Source organism: Sceloporus occidentalis, unplaced genomic scaffold, assembly GCF_023333645.1.
Source record: "Sceloporus occidentalis isolate IW3139 unplaced genomic scaffold, rSceOcc1.0.p SCAF_3, whole genome shotgun sequence".
NCBI lineage: Eukaryota > Metazoa > Chordata > Lepidosauria > Squamata > Phrynosomatidae > Sceloporus > Sceloporus occidentalis.
The window spans coordinates 48,329,773-48,346,343 of NW_028316983.1; the positions used below are offsets into that span (position 1 = coordinate 48,329,773).

Below are 16,571 nucleotides of genomic sequence, written 5' to 3' on the forward strand. Positions count from 1 at the left end.
CCTGTGTTCCCTCAGTCTCACATCTTGCTGTTTGGATGACACAAGCCAAAACCTTGGGGCCAGGATTGGGCTGGATTCTGGCAGACCAGATACAGACCACTGGATCTGAACTCATTCTAGGGTAAACAGCCCTTGCACATTCCTTACCTTTTTGTGCTGTCACTCTTACTGACAAGCCCCCATCACCCCATCTGTTTCAGAAACAGAGTGCCTGGGCACGTGGGTTCAGCCAGATACCCTGTTTCTGCATCAGATACAGTAATGGGAAGATTCTCAATAGGAGCAACACCGCAGAAAGGTAGAGTGCATGCCAGTAGTGAGTCCCTAGACTCGCACTGGGATGGGTGTGTAAACACCCACCCATCCCTGTGCTAGCCTGGGACCAACCTAGGTGAGCACGAGGGTCAGAACAGAATGGGTTCAGCCTTGTTACCTTACCAATTAGCTATCTTGCTGTGTCTGCTTTTGTTTCTGACAACTTTAAAATGGAGTGAATTGTTTAGGATGAAGTGGTAAATATAAAACATAATCTCTCGATTTATTTCTAGCCATCCAAAAAGAATGCAGGAAAATAACTTAATATAAAACAAAAAAGTCTATTGAGACATCATATATTGCTTTACAATATGTGAAGAGGGATGAGTGGTTCCACTCAAGGTCCTTCACAGTTTACAACAGGCAGAGAATCCCCGGAAATAAGATAGGCTCTCCACTTTGGACACGTGTCCTCAAGTACATCAAAAACAGGAAATAGGTGGGGAAGGAGGAATGGGCAGAATGGGCCATACTTGTGCCTACCTCTTTCCTGTTAATATTAAGTAGTATTCGAATGCTTTAATAGGGCTCAAATATTCACTGGTATTCAAGCACAGCAATTTTACTAAAGCTATAAAGTGAGCAACAATTTTTCTCATCTTTCCTATTTCTCACAAGCAACTGGCCATCCAGATCATACACAGTGGGATATACAGTCTGCCCTCTGTATACATGGACTTGCCATCCATGGATTTGAGCATGCACGGATGGCAAGCCTGCAGGGAAGTGGCATTGGCAGAGGAGGAGAAGGAGGAGAACAAGGAAGAGCGGAGAAGACGAGGCAGAGGAGGAAGAAAAGGGGGAGAGTGGCAGCAGGGCGACAGAGGGGCGTAAGAGGAGGAGGGGAAAGTGGAGGATGTGGGGAAGTAAAGGAGAAGGAAGGAATGAAGGAAAAGGAGGAAGAAGAGCAGAGAAAAGGATGAGGAGGAGGAAGGAAGAAAAGGAGGATGAGTGGCAGCAGTGTGACGGAGGAGGAAAGAGGAGGAGGGGGAAGGCAGATGAGGCGGGGGTGGCCTGGGAGTGACCCCCAGGAGTGGAGGAGCATGCCCTGCTGCTGCTGGCCCAGCCTGGTGGCGGCCTGGGGCTGTTCCATCTCTGCTGGAACAGCCACAGCCCCATCTGATATGGGAAGCACAAGGAGAGAAGAGCCTTTGGAAAGAACAAGTGCACCCTCCTTTTCTTCTTCTTCTTCCTCCTTCTCCTCCTCTTCCTCCTTTACCCGCTTCTTCTGCAGCTGCAGCCAAGGGGCAGCAGGTGCAGGGAGCTTTGTGAGGTCAGCAGAAATTCAGGAACCAGAAAGGTGGGGAGCTCCTCCATGGTGGGAGGAGGTGGGGGCACTTGTTCTTCCCAAAGGCTTCTTTCTCTTTGTGTTTCCCATAGAGGATGGGGTTGCGCCTGTTCCAGCAGAGGTGGAGCAAGCCCAGGGCCACAACAATCAGCTGTGGGGAGAGGAGGAAGAGGAGGAAGAAAAAGGAGGAGGAAGAGAGGGGAAGAGAAGGAGGAGGTAGAAGAAAAGAAGGGCGATGGAGGGGGAAAGAGGAGGAGGAAGAGCTGTGGCAGTGGTAACAGGGAAAGAGTAGGAAAACAAGAAGAGGAAGAGGAGGAGGAGGAGGAGCCGCTGCAGCAGTGACGGGGGAAGATGAGGAGGAGGAGGAGAGGGGGGAGGCGAGGAAGGGGAGGAATAAGAGGTATCCCCCCTTGCTGCCTTCTGCAGTGAAAATGGCGAGGCTGGCATTGAGAAGGGGGTGGGGCAAAGTGCCATTGTCCTCAATGGTGGCACAGCCATGTGGCCACGCCACCACTGAGTTCTATGGGACTTGAGTATACACGGATTTTGGTATCCGCAGGGCGGGGGGGGGGGTGTTCTGGAACGCAGATACCGAGGGTCCAGTGTACATACCTATTTGGGCTCCCTAACCAGTTCATTTTATAGGCAGGCTTCATAGGTTAAGAAACAGGTATTTCCTGATTAGCAGGGATGATGTCATCTGAAACACAGACTTCCCTATTCCCTTTGAGCTGGGCTGCAGTCCTCATAATATAGCTCTGATTTTTACTGCACCAGTATAGTGGCATAATCTTTCCCAGTTGTAATACCAAGGATTTAGAAGATGGTTTGGTCATGAATGGGTAATTAAAACCAACATAAAGACATGGAACACAGTTACAGTAAAAACACACCTGCAAAATAAAGACGTGTAACCTCACGACTCGATTTCTGCAATGTGCTCTACATGGGTCTATCTTTGTGCCTAATCCAGAAACTTCAGTTAGTTTAAAACATGGCAGCCAGGTTGATCACTGGGAAATCTAGAAGTGACCACATAACACCCATCTTAAAATCACTTCACTGGCTGCCTATTAGTTTCCAAGTGCAGTACAAGGTGTTGGTTATTACTTTTAAAGCCCTGCATGGCTTGGGTCCAACCTATTTATGGGCTCACCTCCTTCCGTATAATCCACCCCACACACTCAGGTCCTCTGGGGGAACTGACTGCAGCTTATAAAAACCAGGTTGACAGCAACCACCCAGAGGACCTTTTCTTCAACCGCTCCCAGATTATGGAACGGCCTGCCAGAGGCGATCCAAGATCACCACCTTGGATGTCTTTAAAAAGTCTGTTAAGACAGATCTCTTCTGGCAGGCCTTTCCTGAATAGCATACCCGGCTGCTAAATTGAGTCCACCACCTTATGAACTTTTTGAAACCCCATTCAACCCACTTTGATTATTTCAATGTATAGTTTTAATTATTATTGTGTTTAGTTGATGTTTTAAGGGGAAGGAGGGAATAATGGTTTACTATGTATGTATCATATGGATTTTTAACTGTAAGCCACTTCAATTGTCCTTGACAGAAAAGCGGGGTATAAATAAAGCTTTTATGTATTATTTATTATAACAGATATGTATCAATATAGCTCTTTGTGTTTTTGAACCTTTGGGGAATATGGCTATGAGAATTATTGATGACCACCTACACATTTATTTATATTTAAAGGTGCCATTATACCACTGCTTTCCAGTACAACAATATACTACAGAACAGCAATTTCCATTGGTATCTTGGGGACTCTGCTGATTCAGCAATGTCTTTATTTAACTCCACTCTTTCTTCAACTCTTGAAAGCTTTGCCCCTGTCTCTGGATGCACATCTTCCTCTATGACTAGGCCTCAGCCCTGGCTTACCCCCATTGTTAGGTTTCTCAGGTCCTGCTCTCGAGTGGCTGAACACCTTTGGAAAAAGTCCAGGGAGTGGGCTAATTTTATTCATTACAAATTTATTCTTTCTTCCTTTTCACGCGCCCTGTCCATGGCAAAACAGAATTATTATAAATCATTGATCTGCGCCAATGACAGGCGCCCACAACGTTTGTTCTCCACCTTCAACACTTTGCTAAAACCTCCCTCTCTTCCTGTCTCTTCATCGTTCTCTCCTAATGATTTCGCTAACTATTTCACCTTGATTACTTCTATTCACTCTGAGATAGTCCCTCCCAATTTTTCTTATACTACTAATCTTCCATCACTCTCACCTAAAAAAAATTTCTGTGTTTCCTCCTGTTTCTTTGGATGAATTCGCTACACTGCTGAACTCTTCCAAACCTGCAACTTGTTCTCTTGATCCAATTCCTACTCGTCTTCTAATTTCTATAGCTCCCTCTTTTCTGCCCTCGCTTCTCTATATCTTTAATCTCTCTCTCTCTACGAGTTCTTTCCCTATGGTCTTTAAACATGCTTTAGTTTCCCCTATTCTGCAAAAAACTTCTCTTGACCCTTCTTCTTTGCCTAGCTATCGTCTGATTTCTCTTCTTCCTTTTCTTTCTAAGGTTTTGGAACAGGTCGTTTACTCTTGCTCTCTTGAGTTTCTTGAAGCCAACTCCATTCTCAATTCCTTTCAGTCCAGTTTCCGCTCACGGCATTCTATAGAGACAGCTCTCACTAAGATCTTGGATGATCTTTTATGGGCCAAGGCTAATGGTCTTTGTTCTCATTCTACTTGATTTATCTGTGGCCTTTGACACCATTGATCACTGTCTTTTAGTTTATATACTTTCTGACCTTGGGTTTTCAGACTCTGTTCTTGACTGGTTTAGATCTTATTTGTCAGATAGATCTTTTTCAGTGGTCACAGGTGGTCAAGCTTCGTCTTCTGTTCAGTTATCTGTTGGAGTTCCCCAAGGCTATTTTTGGGTCCCCTTTTGTTTTCTCTCTACACATTGTCCCTAGGAAAACTCATTAGTTCTTTTGGCTTTTCCTATCATTTGTATGTCGATGACACTCAGCTGTATCTTCCCACCCCTGACCTTTCTCCAAGTCTTGATCATCAAGTTTCATTTTGTCTTACAGCTGTCTCTCAGTGGATGTGGCATCGACGCTTGAAGCTCAATATGTCCAAAACAGAGCTTCTCCTTTTTCTACCTAAGTCTACCCTTCAATGCTCCCTTTCTGTTTCTGTTGATGACATTTCCATTCGACCAGTCCTAGAAGCCCGTAGTCTTGGTTTTATTTTTGATTCTTCTTTGTCGTGTATCCCCCAGATCCAGGCCACAGCCAAGGCTTGTAGATTCTTTCTCTACAATATTGCTAATCCATTTCTCTCAGCCTCTACTGCCAAGACCCTGGTCCATGCCCTGGTGGTCTTGTGATTAGATTATTGTAACCTCCTTCTGGCAGGGCTTTCTCTCTCTCACCCCCGTCCATTGATTTCTGTCCAGCATTCAGCTGTACGCATTATTACATCCGCTTGCCGCTTTGACCATGTTTGTCCTCTATTATCATCCCTTCACTGGCTTCCCTTCCCCTTCCATGTTCAGTATAAGCTCCTGTTGTTGAATTTTAAAGCCCTGCATGGGCTGGCCCCTCCTTTTTTATCAGAAATTCTTTCTCCTTGTGTTCCCACTCGTACCTCTGTTCTGGTAGTCAAAGTCTGCTGTCCCAGCCTAGGATTTCCACTGCCCCACCCCGGATTTGTCACTTTCCACTTGCTGCCCCTCACTCCTCCCCCAAGAACACAGGTCATCACTTCTTTAACCAGTTTCAAAACTGAGTTGAAGACTATATTGTTCAGGAAAGCATTCCCAGGCATTGTGTGACTGTTTTACTGATTGTCATCTGATATTTTATTTGATACTTGATGTTCTTAATCTGTTGCCTCCTTATTTTATCTAATTCTATCCTGTATTATTATCTATCGTTTTATATGTATTTTGTAGAATGTACACCATTGGCAGGTTTCATTTTTATCAATTTTATTGTTTATATGTACAGTGCTGCGTAAATCTACAGCACTATCTAAATTAATAATAATAATAATAATAATAATAATAATAATAATAATAATAATATCATAAAAGGTGGTTATCTCTTCCCAGAGTATTTAGATTTCTAAATGTTTTAACTGGTGCTCTGACTTTTATTGCATACCTTTTGGATTAATTCTTTTCAATTTGCCTTTTTACTGTGTCTTATTTGTATTAGGTTGTAATGGTAACATGGCTATAGTGGATTTAAGATTTTTTTCTATTTAAATTTGAAATTTAAATAACCCCCATTGGGCTTCAGGATAGCTTTGCATTTCTTAAGTCAAATTCAATTAACTCAAAGTCAATGTAGCAGCCATTCTCAAGAAACATACTTGTTACTTATTCCTTTTCTTCTTTATTTGCTTCTAGTAATTAATACCACAGCACAGTGAGCTTGCTTCAAAGTCAGTTACTACTGGCATGTACCTAATCTGAAAGTGACACCTTTATCCATGGATTGTTGTGTGCCTTCAAGTTGTTTCCGACTTGTGTGGATCCTAAGCGAACCTATCATGAGGTTTTCTTGGCGAAATTTGTTCCGAGGAGGTTTGCCATTGTCTTCCCCTGAAACTGGGAGTGTGTGACCCAGTGGGTTTTATTCCAAGGATAGCACACCAAAAATTCCAAATTCCAAATAGAATTCCAAAATTGTTATTATGAAAGATAGAACTTCCTGTAAGAGCATGCATGTCATCTTACCAAAGTGCTCTCCAACATGAGTCCAAGCTAGCTGTGAATATATGAATACTGATTCTTAGCTAAGTAACTTCCAAAATCTTCAGTGATAGTCAAATGATTACTGCAGCAATGCAGAACAAATCTGCTTTTGATTCTTTTCAAAGTTTCCTCCACTTTTAATTCTTATGCATCTCAATCATTATCAATAAAAATAGTTATTTGTATAAGTGGTCTAAATTGCCATCATCAGGAAGAGTGCAAATCAATAGCAAAAATAAAATAAAATAAGCAGAACTTTAATAAAATGATTAAAAGTTCAGTGCATTTTGAAAAAAAATCTTTCCAGGTTTTCTTACTGATAAAAATCAACAACCAAATTATCATGTCTTCAGGCAGTTTTCACTGGAAAAATGTCACAGAATGCCATCATTTTATTAAAGTTTAACATAAATCTAATACCACTTTGAAGTCTATCTCTTTGTTGCTCTCTTTTATCTGTTATCATGTCTTTTCTTTCTCATATTATAAACTCAACCATTATTTCACATTTGAATAATATTCCTAATCTCAAAGGAAACTCTACTGGAAAGGCTAGAAGAACTTGCATGCAGAAAATGTGCCTTTACAAGGGGGGGATAAGAGAATTTTCTGTATGTAGTCTCTATGAAATTCAGAATTCTGGAGTATTAGCATTCTAAATTGTACGTACGTTACCTCAGAGGGCAAGTACATATACAGACATGAATAGAGGGGTAATGTAAACATTAGGGTCATATGGCCATGAAGTGCAAAAATGACAGTTGGTAGCAATCCAATTAAAACTGTTGTTGTTGCTTCTGCTACTTCTGCTGTTGCTGTGTGCCTTCAAGTGATTTCTGACTTATGGCGACCCTAAGGAGAACCTATCATGAGATTTCCTAAGACTGAGAGAATGCAACACATCCAAGGCCACCCACTGAGTTTCCATGGCCAAGCAGGGAACCCTGGTCCCCAGAGTCTTAGGCCAATGCTCAAACCACCACATCAAGCTGGCTTTTAGATGTACACAAAATAAACAATTATCATTTTGGCAGTACAGTGAGCCCACGCCATACGCAGGCTCGTTATAGGCAGCTTCCAGCTTATGCGGAAGCTGCCAGGAGGTTGGAGCCGCTCAGCATGCACAAGCCCCATTATATGTAATGGGGCTTGAGCATACACAATTTTTGCCTTACACCGATGTGTGTGTGTGTCCAGAACAGATCCCCCGTGTAAGGCAAGGGCAGACTGTACTTTACCTTCCTGTGCAATTAACATGGTAACTAAGTGTGGTTGCCATACAGGGATACTTTTAATATTCTGATTAAAATACCAAGAATCTGTCTCTGAAACAACTACTGAAGAAAGTCAAGGAGGAAAGTACCAAGGTAGGGTTAATGCTGAACATTAAGAAAACAAACATAAAGAACATGGAAGATCTACAAGAATTCATCTTCGATAACAAAGAAATTGAAATACTAGCTACATTCATGTGCAAGTATAGTAATTTTAGTAAAAAAAACTTGGTGGACTTATTCACAGGTCAATGTTAGTACTGTACTTTAACTCTCACAAAAAAAGGAACCATCCCATTCTCTGAGTAGAGTTGTGAAACACGAGAGTCCATCCCAGGAACACCTAAAGTAGGCACTGAACCCCTCTACTCTCTACTGCAGACTGCTTCTGACATTTTTGAATGGCTGGGCAGGATAGTGGTGGCAGTCACTGCTCTGTGGTACTTCCCTTCAAAGGAGAATTGAGAGGAATCAGGCTTTGAGAAATCTAAATAAGATCTTTGAGTATATGTGTCAGCTTTTCTGAGTTATCACATTAAAGGCTACAATCACTGCTAATGTGGTTGCCATTTTCTTTGCTTTGACTTTTCATCCTTTTTGACTTGTGTGCATTTTCTTAGCCCGGCATGTGCCTGGTCAACTCCCCCACACCTTGCATAGCCACAATTCACTATAGCTCCCTCCTCATCCATCCAGTCTTTAGGGTAAGCACAGTTATGCTTGATGGAATTTTGTAAATTCTGTGGCATTGTTTCCTTTTTCTTCATCCTTTATATCCTTTGTTACATTCCCCTAGGGTTTACCCTCGACTTATCCATGGGTCACATCAAACATGATAATTTTGGCTCCCAAACCTATCCTTGATTTGTATATGAAGTTGATTTATAGTATAGTATATATGGTAGTCAAGGAATTCTTTTATCTTGGATCAAATTTTGATCAAAACAGACTTTAGCCAAGAAATGAGAAGAAGAATAGGAATGGGAAGGGCTGCTATGAAGAAACTAGACAGGATCCTTAAGCGTAAAGATGTAACTGGGAACACCAAAGTGAGGATTGTTCAAGCCACTGTGTTCCATATCACAATATATGGATGTGAGAGCTGAACAGTGAAGAAAGTTGATAAAAAGAAAGTCATTTGAGATGTGGTGTTGGTAAAGAGTGCTGAGAACACCACGGATGGCCAAGAAGACAAACAAATGGATTCTAGAACAGATTAAGCCCGAGCTCTCCCTGGAAACTAGGATGACTAAACTGAGGTTGTCATACTTTGGCCACATCATGAGAAGGCATGAATCACTGGGAAAGATAATGATGCTAAGAAAAGTAGAGGGCAATAGAAATAGAGGAAGACCACACACCAGATGATTAGATTTAAACAGAGAGGCTCCAGGCATGAGCCTGCAGGACCTGAGCAAAGCAGTGCAGGGCAGGGGGTCCTGGAGATGTCTCATCCACAGGGTAACCATGAGTTGAGGTTGATTCAGGGGCAGTTAACAACAATCTCTGTCTCTGCAATTTGTTAAGAGCAATAAACTGTTTTTATGGTGTGTGTATATGGGGGGCGGGGAGATCCTCCATGCACTTACTCTCTGCAGGACATTATAGTTTTAAAAATATTATTAAAAATGGACAATTAACCAGAGTGACTCCAAATGAAAATGAGGTAGAACAAGCTGAATTTGCAGCAAAAACAATTAAGAAAACAATTAAGAAAAATATAGCAGCAGAAACCAGCATAACACTATACTCAATGCAAGCTCTTTCTCCAAAGTAAAAGCAGAAGCTACAATTCTACTCTTGACCAATCTAAGGCCTGTTACAGACTGCCAAAATAAAGCTGCTTCGGGTCTCTTTGGAGGTATGCTATTTAAATGATGCATGGGTCCTAAGAGTCCGGAGGTCGCGCCAAAGCCACACTCCATTCCTAAGCACTGGAGTGCAGCTTTGGTGCAGCTTCCAGATTCTTAGGATGCATGCATCATTTAAACAGAATACCTCCAAAGAGACCCAAAGCAGCTTTATTTTGGCAGTCTGTAACAGGCCTAAGACAGGCTAGAGGCATGCAACTAAGCTTAAGGAGCTACAGACTAAATCACATACATGGATTTTCTGATCCTCCAATGTGAAGAAGATAACTGGAGATTGGAGCAGCACAGGGAAGCATGTTTCAGACAGAGACTGTCTTTAAATTGGGGTTTCTCTCCTAAAAGTGAGGGGAACATCCTCTGACATCAATGGTGTTCTATGGAGAGTTAAAAAAAACCTATGTGCTTCTAAAGGACAGAGGAGATTTTTAGGTACTGATAATAACTCTTAAGTGGTCTGGGCAGTAGAGATCCACGGGCTGCATACACAAGACAAAAGACAATTAAATATAGGTATTTACCCTCTTTCAAATCTAGATGGGTTGCTAAACCTCTCTGGTAGTGAGGGGTATACCTCACAATGGACAGGTCTCCATTCAATGAATGTAAAGAAGAAAGTTAAGCACGGATTGCTCTCAAAAATGGAACAATTTCCTTGCTAGCAGGAATGGGGGGGGGGGGGAGACACTGGAGTACAACTTCAGTTTGTACTTTTGAAATGAGGCTTGACTTTTTCCCAAGATGGACAAAGGTCCAGACAAGCAGTCCTATGTGTTCAGTATACTTTCTTAAATATTTGTGCAGCCTCTGGCAACAGACAGCTTTCATGCTTTATGCATCCAAGTCTAATAGTGATATCAGTTGAGTTTAACACATTAAAATTCACTGTCTATTTTTGTAATCCCACATTAATCGATCTATTAAAATAATTATTTATGGCTATGATTTAACACTTGGTGTTCAAAGCATTACTTTGAAACTCCTACAACAAACCTTTGATATTGCTAAGGATACAGACACTGCCAAATATCAAATATTAGTATGGAGGGTGAAAGGTATTCCTAAAGCAACACAGTGAATTTATGATAGAGTGAAGATTCTAGGAACTTTCTCACTGATCATCAGTTCTTAACTATTATGTTATACCAGCTAAACAACAAGAACACAAAATGTCAGAGAGAGATTAATTCTGTGATTTAGGAGTCTGAAGTCAGAAACTCCAGTTTTATCTTTCAAGCATTTCCCTGCAGTAGGAATGTTGTATAGCCACAATGAACTTTTAAATTTACATGATCCAACCACAGCCTCACTAATCACATCAGTGTCAGAAATCATGTGTTGCACACACTGGGTTTTGGTCCCATTCATAACTATAGCTTTTCTAAACTACTCATTTCCTTGGAATCAAAAAAAGGTTCACAAGATACTCATGTAATTACTTTAACCTCTAGATTTCTTCTTTACCTCAGGGAATGTTCACACTCCTGGAAAGTTTAGCACCACTGTGTAAAGATGACAGGTTTATTAACACTAGCAATAATTAAATCTCTGGTTTCATAATAGAATAGTTCTGGTTAGCAATGATTTTAAGCTCTATAGTTATATAGTATTTATCCAATTTACTACAGATAATTATCAGATCTCTGCCGATCTGAGAATAAAGCCACATACTTCCAAGTAAAGGTATTTTAATGTTACTTTGTATCCTTAGCAAGCAATGTGTTTTCTTAATAAAAAATCTAATTACATAAAACACATGATTACTATTAGAAGGCATTACATCAGAGCAATACTCTCCAGTTAAAGGCAGTAGAATTCTTGTGATCCAAACCCTGCCCCAGGGCATTTAAGGCCCAGCATATATTTTACAGAACTACTGACTGATGATGAAACTATCCCAGCCATCTATTTGAGAATACAAACCCCACTGCTACATCAGTAAAATACAGAGAATATTATATAGGTGTTATCACTACCTTCTTAACTACTTGTGCAAGAGCCAAATGTATAGATTAGCAGGCAATGTTTACTTCCCATTTATACCTCACCCTTCCACCAAGGGCTTCAAGTGATGTAAAACAAGCTGTCTTCCTCACATTCCTGTGGTGTGCGGGATGATATGAGTCAAATGACATCTGAATGTCCTGCTCTAAACTGCTCTAATGCTTGGGCAAAATTTCACAACATTTTGATTATTTACTTTTGAACAATACATAAAAATGTAGGTGGGGAGAATACCAAAACTGTGCTCAGCAAGCATCAGGATGTTTTCCTTTTGCTGATACCTTTAAAATATTCTGTAGAACATAATATGTATAGGGAGCAGAGGTATAGAATCCATAGTACACTATACTCTTCATCAGTTTTGTTTTAAATTAAGTGCCTCACAAAGCAGCTTACTTTTTGTTTCTTATTTCTATCAATGACAGCCACAGTCCTACAAAAAATGATGCAATTTCCTCAAACATTTTTTCCAGTTACTCACTGAATATCATCATCCACACTGTACATGTAATCACCCCGGTCCAGCTCAGGAAAACCTAAGACTAGGAAAACCCAGGAAAAATCTTTTGGCTAGTAAACAAAAGCACTATAACTCCGCAACTGCTGTGTCTCAAAAGTAAAGATTGCCTGAAGCCTGAAGAAGAAAAGAAGAGCACAAGAGGTGCTTATCCAGTGCTGTTGAAATTAGTCATCAGTCAGACAACTGTAGGAGTTGCTTCTTTCCTAGCCTCTTGTTTTCTGCCCAAGTTTTAGAGAAGATTAGGGAACCTGTGGGCCTCCAGCTGTTGTTGGACTACAATTCCTATCATTCCTCATCAACAGCTATGCTAGATATGGCTGGTGGGAGTTGAAATCCAAATACCCGGAGGACCAAAAAGCTGCTTACACCATTTTAAATTCTTCCCAAGTATGAACACAAAAGTGGCCACATTTACTTCTTCTTCTTATATGAAAAAGCATAGACATAAAATTTCAGCCTGTATGTCTTATACAAGGGGAAAGCCAAGCTAGAGTTGAAAGAAGAAATATTAATCTTGACAGGATTAAATTGTCAGCATTTCTGTACAAAGCTCACAATCAGTTTACCAGAACACAGATGACTATTTTAAATCTAAACATCAGTACTGAGAAAGAATGGCCTCAGTAAACTCAATACTTTCTCCTGCTTTGTTTGTGTTACTTGCTGTGAAGCAGTGGCTTTGGATCAAGGATGCAGTGAAAGTGCCATATGATCCCCAGTAAAGTAACATATATCTTACTTGACAGCAATTGTTTTGCAACTATTTCAGGTTAGTAATGTGTGACATTATATTTTTTAAACTTAGATAAATGCAGCACCAAGGTACTTAAAACTTAAATAAAATAAATAAATATCACTGTTGTGTAGCAGTAGTGGTGGTGGTAGTAGTAGTATCTTGCTTTCCCCCCAGAACTGGGGCCCAGAGCAGCTCACAACATTAAAAGAACAATACAATTAAAAACATAGAAAGGGGTACATTAAAACAGAATGTTTTAATGGCCAGGAGGTTCAGCAAGAGTCCTCTATCACCATCTTCTGGGTTCGCCCCTCCAGGAAGGAATGGAGCCACTGTAAAACAGTACCTCTAAATCCAATCCCAGAGAGGCGGCCAAGAAGGATACCATGGTTGATGGTATCAAAACCTGCTGAGAAGTCCAGCAGAACTAACAGGGACACACTCCTCCTGCCCACTTTCCTGCATCCACCAAGGTGACCAAGACTGTTGCTGTTCTTTATCCAGGCCTGAAACCAAAATGAAATGGAACTTGATGATCCGTTTCATCCAGAAATACCTAGAGTTGGGAAGCCAGTTCCAATACCTTGCCCAAAAAGTAGGTTGTACAATGGCCAATAATTATTCACTATAACAGGATTCAGGGATGGCTTTTTTTAACAAAGGCCTCACAACTGCCTCCTTTAGGCAAGATGGAACTCTGCTTTATTGTAAGGAAGCACTGACTATCCCCTTCACCTGTTCAGCCAGTCCCCCTCTGGACTGTTTAATCAGCCAAGTAGGACAAAGGCCTAAGACATATGTGGTGGCTTTCACCTCTCCAAGGATCCTGTCCACATCATCAGGCTGCACAAGTTGAAAAATATCTATTAACACTGGATATCCACTGGCACTATATCAACTACAGAATCCAAGTCAGAGCAAGTGATGTTATCTGCAAAGTGCCCTGCAAATTCTTTGCAGTGGGCCGCCAAGTGGTCAGCATTTTCTACTTGAAGGTGAGTGTGTAAAAACCTCTGACCACTCGGAACAGCTCTGCTGGACAGCTCCATGCAGATACAATGCTGGGAGCAAAAAATAATTTCAGAGTAGGCCTTCAAATATGTTCTAACCCATGTTCTGTCAGATTCACTCCGTCAGCATTGCTCTAGTCTCACTCGCTTCATCACCATCAACTCCCTGGAGAACTAGGGAGCTGGTTTGGCTCAACTTCATAAGAGAGAACACTCAGGAGCAATTGTGTCCACCGCTCTGACCATTTTCCTATTCCAAGGGTTGGCCAGACCTTAAAAAGAATCGCCTGCCAAGGATCATAGGAAGCTCCCCAAAAATAGGGTTGCCATTATTCTCTTCCCCAAAACTGGGGCAAAATGGAGGAAAGATGTAGGACAACATGTAGGCCAAATGTAGAACATTGAAGAAAAACAGAAGACATGATCAACTAGAAGCCAAAAACATTAATATAAATTTATGCTTCTCAGAACATCCTCCATTTTGGACATGGCCAAGAAGAATACATTTCTAGGAGTGTTTTGTACCTTCTTTTGAGTAGACCCCCTCTACCTTTGAGGGGGAAGGTCCTCCATTTTGGTGTTGGCTTGTCCTCCTCTGCAGCTGAGGCCACACCCTCCCTACTGTGGGGAGAGGAAGGAAGGAAGGACGGACGGATGGGAGCTGCCTTGCCCATCCCTCAGTTTATCTCTTTCTTCCTGCTGGGGGCCCCTGGACTCATGAGGAGGGTTGTCTTCTGGCAGACCATGACCACATCCTCCACAAAGACACAGTCCAGGAGGCTCTCAGTGGTGGTCAGCTCCACTACCTGTAGCCCTAGCTTCCCCTTCAGCCCCAGCCCCAGCGAGGCCTTGCCAGATCTCCTTGGGCCAAGGCCCCAGGAGGAGGCAAGCAGAGGGTGGCAAATAGGACTGAATCCATCTTGGAGGAGGAGGAGACTTCCTACCTTGTTCCATCCACATTTTCTCCAGTTGACTGGAGACTGACAAAATGTGGCCTGGAACAAAGCAGGAATCCAAGATTGGAGGGTCAAAAATGCCCAGCTGGGCTGGGATATTTTTGGACCCTCCAATCTGAGAATGTCCCAGGAAAAAATGAGAAATGGCAACCCTGCCCAAGAGTCCTCAGGAAACCATCCAGATCCATCAGCCTCCTGGGGTGGACCATCCTAATCAGCCCCCACCCCTGCAGAGGTTCTGTGTCCTGGTGAGTCTAAACTTGACCAGATAATGATCTGTCCATGACAATGGAACTATGGTAAGTTCTTCCACACCAAAATCACCAAAACAGGTTATGTACCTACTTATAGTATACAGACATATGCAAAGTATCTGTGCAGAACTTACTGACTCTTCTGGAATATATATAGATATTTAACATGGCTTTCTAGATTATAATGGAACACTCTCCTCTTAACTATGATTTAAACAAAACAGTAATTGTAATTATTACATGTCCTGACATGCTCTCCTATGATTTATGTTATAAAATTAAGCAACAGTTGACCAAAAATACTCACTCAACATAGTATGTTCCGTACTGAGGGTCTTCTATTTTCTCCCAACCATAAGGAAGTTCTGTAATTGGAAGAGGCATATCACTTATTATTTATATTTATATGCCCTTCTTTCAGGGCTGAAGGCAGTTTACAGCGATTGTATTAATATCTTCTCTCTAGCATGCTTATATTCTAAGTATAAAGTTTAGATGGCATGGGAAACCAAGTAGAACAAACTTTTCTTTCACAAATTCTCAATACAAACTGAAAGAAAATTTAAATAAGCTCCTACAACTCTCCTCTTTCCACATTTCTTTTGGAAAGGGAACACTGGTACTCACTGTGAAGGCTTCTTTTGGGGAAGTCTGAGTGAGGCATCTGGAAGAGTGAACTGTGTTGTAGGCATTTCTCAGATGAGGAAAGGGCATAAGGTATCATAGGATAGCATTTTTTTTAAAAAAAAAAAAACCTGTCCTATGTTTCAAACTCCCTTTTTGACTGTAGCTGAGTTTGGATTGTGTTCAGAAGAGCAATCCAGGCTGGAGAGTAGTATGAAAAAGAAGGGGGTAGGTGCAAGGGACCATTCCCATCTGTGAGGTGTGAAGGCCAATGCAGAAATGCCAAAAGATTGGGGGAAACCCAAGATTCCAGCCAGTGTGGTACAGTGGTCTGAGTGCTGGACTAGAACTCTGGGAGACCAGGGATAGAATCGTAACTATGCCATGTGAATCCACTGGGTGATCTTGGGCAAGTCAAACTCTCTCAGCTTAAGATAAAGATAATTGTAAATCTTCTCTGGATAAATCATGTTAAGAAAAGCCAATTATAGGTTCAGCATAAATTGGAGTCTACTTGAAGGCACATAACAGCAAACCCTCACCAACCACTTCAAGGGTAAGGATGGGTATCTCATTGAGGCCTCCCCAGCATAACCTTTAATGGATAGTACTAAAATATCTACTTTAGGCGGTATCCAGAAGACTGGGAAATGCACAAGCTGTTCCCTAGTAGGGTGGGTCCATGACTGACATTTATGAGTATCAATAACTAATTTTAAGATCCAAAAGCTGGTGATGAAAATACAAACAACCATAATGTATAATAGGTACCCTACACATTTCTTTCAGCAGGGGACTGCTGGGGAAGGCAGGTGACATGGATCCAACCTTAGTACAATAGGCTGTAATATTTTGAGGTCAAGGCAGGCGAGCTGTGCCATATGCTTGAGTTATGCAGGCTTTGATTCAGCATACTAATGTGGATCTAGAGACCTTCTCCCCCAAGCAAGCAAGTTGGGAAAAAAAGAGTCTTGTTATCACATCAC

The 16,571-nt window shown here is 41.6% G+C and overlaps 1 protein-coding gene across 6 annotated transcripts in view; it reads right to left on the reverse strand.

The window, feature by feature from the left end:
- MAGI3 (membrane associated guanylate kinase, WW and PDZ domain containing 3) overlaps positions 1–16,571 on the reverse strand; it is a 188,840-nt gene that overhangs the window by 69,050 nt on the left and 103,219 nt on the right. For all 6 annotated transcript variants that reach the window (XM_089514387.1, XM_089514386.1, XM_089514385.1 and 3 more), the window contains one exon: positions 15,269–15,326. In XM_089514387.1, the coding sequence (XP_089370513.1) occupies positions 15,269–15,326 (58 nt within the window). The remainder of the gene's footprint in view (positions 1–15,268; positions 15,327–16,571) is intronic.